The sequence below is a fragment of the Calidris pugnax genome, unplaced genomic scaffold (assembly GCF_001431845.1).
Source record: "Calidris pugnax isolate Ruff unplaced genomic scaffold, ASM143184v1 scaffold1504, whole genome shotgun sequence".
NCBI lineage: Eukaryota > Metazoa > Chordata > Aves > Charadriiformes > Scolopacidae > Calidris > Calidris pugnax.
The window spans coordinates 1-4124 of record NW_015092549.1 but is presented as its reverse complement, the minus strand read 5'-3'; the positions used below and the strand labels follow the sequence as shown (position 1 = coordinate 4124).

The following is a 4124-nucleotide window of genomic DNA, read 5'->3' as shown; positions in this document are numbered from 1 at the left end:
TTTTTTGTTTTGTGGGGGGGGGGGGGGTGCATCCCCCCAAATTTGGGTTTGGGGTTGATTTGTCCCGCTGAGCTTTTGGGGAAACTGAGGCACGGGGCGGGTGATGCTGCTGCCTGGGAATGTGGGTTCTTGGTGGGGTTTCCCCCTCCACAACCCCCAAAATCCTGGTGAAACTGGTAAAACCTCCTGAGCAATCCCAGTGAATCCCAGTAAAACCCCACGCATGCCCAGTAAACCCCAGTAAAGCTGGTAAACCCCGCCATGCATCGCTCATAAGCCCCAGTAAAACTGGTAAACACCCATGCAGACCCCGTTAAGCCCAGTAAAACTGGTTAAACTCCCCATGCATCCCCTGTAAATCCCAGTAAAACTGGTAAATGCCCTGTGCATTCCCTGTAAATCCCAGTAAAACTGGTAAATTCCCCCCTGTATCCCCTCTAAACCCCATTATAACCAGTAAACCCCACCATCCATCACTTGTAAGCTGCAGTAAAACTGGTAAAAGACCCATGAATCCCCCCTAAAACCCAATACAACTGGTAACCCCCCCTGCAGACCCCATTAAGCCCAGTAAAACTGGCAAATGCCCCCTTATACCTCCCATAAACCTCGATAAAATGGGTAAATGCCCCCCTGCATCCCCCATAAAGCCCAGTAAAACTGGTAGATATCACATAAACCCCAGTAAAACCGGTGAAATCATCTATGGATCCCCTCTAAACCCCAGTAAAACTGGTAAATGCCCCCTGCATCCCCCGTAAACTTCAATAAAATGGGTAAAGCCCCTGTGCATCCCCCATAAACTCCAGTAAAACTGGTGAAATCCTCTATGGATCCACCGTAAAGCCCAGTAGAACTGGTAGATGCCCCATGAAGCCCATTAAAACTGGCAAATGCCCCGTGTATCCCCTCTAAACCTCTATAAAATGGGTAAAGCTCCTGTGCATCCCACATAAACTCCAGTAAAACTGGTAATACTCCCCATGCATCCCCCATAAAGCCCAGTAAGACTGGTAGATGCCCCATGAAGCCCAATTAAAACTGGTAAATGCCCCCTTGTATCCCCTCTAAACTTCAATAAAATGGGTAAAGCCCCTGTGCATCCCCCGTAAACCCCAGTAAAACTGGTAAAATCCTCTATGGATCCACCATAAGCTCCAGTAAAACTGGTAAAATCCTCTATGGATCCACCGTAAAGCCCAGTAAAACTGGTAGATGCCCCATGAAGCCCATGAAAACTGGCAAATGCCTCTCTGCATCCCCTCTAAACCTCAATAAAATGGGTAAAGCCCCTGTGCATCCCCCATAAACCCCAGCAAAACTTGGCCCGTAAACCCCAGTAAAACTGGTAAAATCCTCTATGGATCTACCATAAAGCCCAGTAAAACTGGTAGATGCCCTATGAAGCCCACTAAAACTGGCAAATGCCCCCTTATACCTCCCATAAACGTCAATAAAATGGGCAAATCTCCTGTGCATCCCCCATAAACTCCAGTAAAACTGGTGAAATCCTCTATGGATCCACCGTAAAGCCCAGTCAAACTGGTAGATGCCCCATGAAGCCCAGTAAAACTGATAAATGCCCCCTTGCATCCCCTGTAAACCTCAGTAAAATGGGTAAAGCTCCTGTGCATCCCCCGTAAACCCCAGTAAAACTGGTTAAAACCCCCTTTGTCTGCCCCGGCTGCGGCAGGGCGTCGCGGCGGGGAGCTGAGCAGCGCCCAGGCCACGCTGGTGCTGCAGGAGGAGACGCTGCGACGGGGCGAGCGGGAGCGTCGGGCGCTGCGGGAGAAGGTGACGGCGCTGGAACGCAGCCTGCGCGACGCCGAGGGAGAGCGCCGAGCCGCCCAGGTGGGCATCGCCGTGGGGCAGGGTTGGGGGTATGGGGCTGGAGGGGGGGAGCATCCTTCCCTCTCTCCCCATCCCTGACAGCTCCGGGTGCCTCACAGGGGGGAGCATCCTTCCCTCTCTCCCCATCCCTGATGGCTCCAGGTGCCTCACAGGGGGGAGCATCCTTCCCTCTCTCCCCATCCCTGATGGCTCTGGATAAAGCCCAGTAAAACTGGTAGATGCCCTATGAAGCCCACTAAAACTGGCAAATGCCCCCTTATACCTCCCATAAACGTCAATAAAATGGGCAAATCTCCTGTGCATCCCCCATAAACTCCAGTAAAACTGGTGAAATCCTCTATGGATCCACCGTAAAGCCCAGTCAAACTGGTAGATGCCCCATGAAGCCCAGTAAAACTGATAAATGCCCCCTTGCATCCCCTGTAAACCTCAGTAAAATGGGTAAAGCTCCTGTGCATCCCCCGTAAACCCCAGTAAAACTGGTTAAAACCCCCTTTGTCTGCCCCGGCTGCGGCAGGGCGTCGCGGCGGGGAGCTGAGCAGCGCCCAGGCCACGCTGGTGCTGCAGGAGGAGACGCTGCGACGGGGCGAGCGGGAGCGTCGGGCGCTGCGGGAGAAGGTGACGGCGCTGGAACGCAGCCTGCGCGACGCCGAGGGAGAGCGCCGAGCCGCCCAGGTGGGCATCGCCGTGGGGCAGGGTTGGGGGTATGGGGCTGGAGGGGGGGAGCATCCTTCCCTCTCTCCCCATCCCTGACGGCTCCAGGTTCCTCACAGGGGGGAGCATCCTTCCCTCTCTCCCCATCCCTGATGGCTCCAGGTTCCTCACAGGGGGGAGCATCCTTCCCTTTCTCCCCATCCCTGATGGCTCTGGATACCTCACAGGGGGGAGCATCCTTTCCTCTCTCCCCATCCCTGATGGCTCCTGGTGCCTCGCAGGAGAGGATGAGCGCGGTACGGGCCGGCAAAGCCGAGCTGGAGGATGCCAAGCAGCGGCTGGAGGTGGCCGAGAGCCGCAGCACCCGCTTGGAGCTGCAGCAACGGGTGCTGGAGGGTGAGCTGCAACGGGCACGGCTGGCCCTGGGCGAGCGGCAAGCGGAGGCCCAAGCCATGCAGGAACGGGCTGAGCAGCTCCAGAAACAGGTAACGGCCCCAATTCCTCTTAAATCCCCAGGTGGCCAAGAAAGCCACCAGCATCCTGGCCTGGATCAGGAACAGCGTGGGGAGTAGGGCCTGAGAGGTGATGGTCCCCCTGTACTGGGCACTGGTGAGGCCTCACCTCGAGTACTGTGTCCAGTTTTGGGCCCCCTACCATAAAAAAGACATTGAGGGGCTGGAGCGGGTCCAGAGAAGGAAATGGCCTCAAGTTACACCAGGGGAGGTTCAGGCTGGATATTGGGAAAAATTTTTTCACTGAAAGGGTTATCAGACACTGGAATGGGCTGCCCAGGGAGGTGGTTGAGGCCCCATCCCTGGAGGTGTTCAAAAGAGGGGTTGATGTAGTGCTGGGAGGTATGGGTTAGTGATGATGCTCCTTGTTTGTTGTGTGGGTGCCTGTTTTTGTCAGTTAGGTTGACAGTTGGACAAGATGATCTTTAAGGTCCCTTCCAACCTAGAAGATTCTGTGATCATTTGATTTTTTTTAAAATTTTTTTTATTTTTTTAACCGATTACCTCGAATTTTTGGGGGTCGTTCTGTGATTCTGTGATCGTTTGATATTTTTTTTTAATTTTTTAAAATTTTTTTAACCAATTACCTCGAATTTTTGGGGTTGTTCCGGGGTGCAGCTGGCAGAGAGCGAGCAGCGCGCCGGCGCCTTGCAGCAGGCGATGGAGCGGTTGAGCACGGCGTTGGCAGAGGGGGGCTGGAAGGAGGATGCCCCACCGAGCACCACCCCCGCCCCGGTGGCTACCAACCCTTTGGCTGATGGCAACCTGCTCCACGAGCGGCTGCTGCAGCTCCAGGGTGCCCTGGCCGCCGGCGAGCTGGACCGCAGGGCGCTGCAGGTGGGAGCTGGCACCCTAGGGTGGGAGGGATGGCAGAGCAGGGTGTGGGGGTCACGCTGGGTGTGTCCCCCCCCCCGACTTGTTGTCACAGGAGGGGCTGGAGGTGGCCCGGAGGGGGCTGGCAGAGGCCCGGGAGGAGAAGGGAGCGCTGCGGGAGCAGCTGCGGGAGCTGCGGGAGGAGCAGGAGAACCTGCAGCGCTGCAAGGAGGAGCTGGAGGCACAGGTCCGGCAGCAGCAGGAGGTGAGGATGGGGTGGGGGGGTTGGGGGAG

At 55.9% G+C, this 4124-nt stretch overlaps 1 protein-coding gene across 1 annotated transcript in view; it reads left to right on the top strand.

Moving 5' to 3' along the window:
• LOC106900508 (rootletin-like) overlaps positions 1-4095 on the top strand; it is a gene marked incomplete at both ends in the record, with an annotated part of 13597 nt that extends 9502 nt beyond the window's left edge. The window contains 4 exons of the mRNA XM_014962595.1: positions 1694-1851; positions 2787-2990; positions 3636-3854; positions 3946-4095. Of these exons, the coding sequence (XP_014818081.1) occupies positions 1694-1851; positions 2787-2990; positions 3636-3854; positions 3946-4095 (731 nt within the window). The remainder of the gene's footprint in view (positions 1-1693; positions 1852-2786; positions 2991-3635; positions 3855-3945) is intronic.
• Positions 4096-4124: the final 29 nt, after the last annotated feature.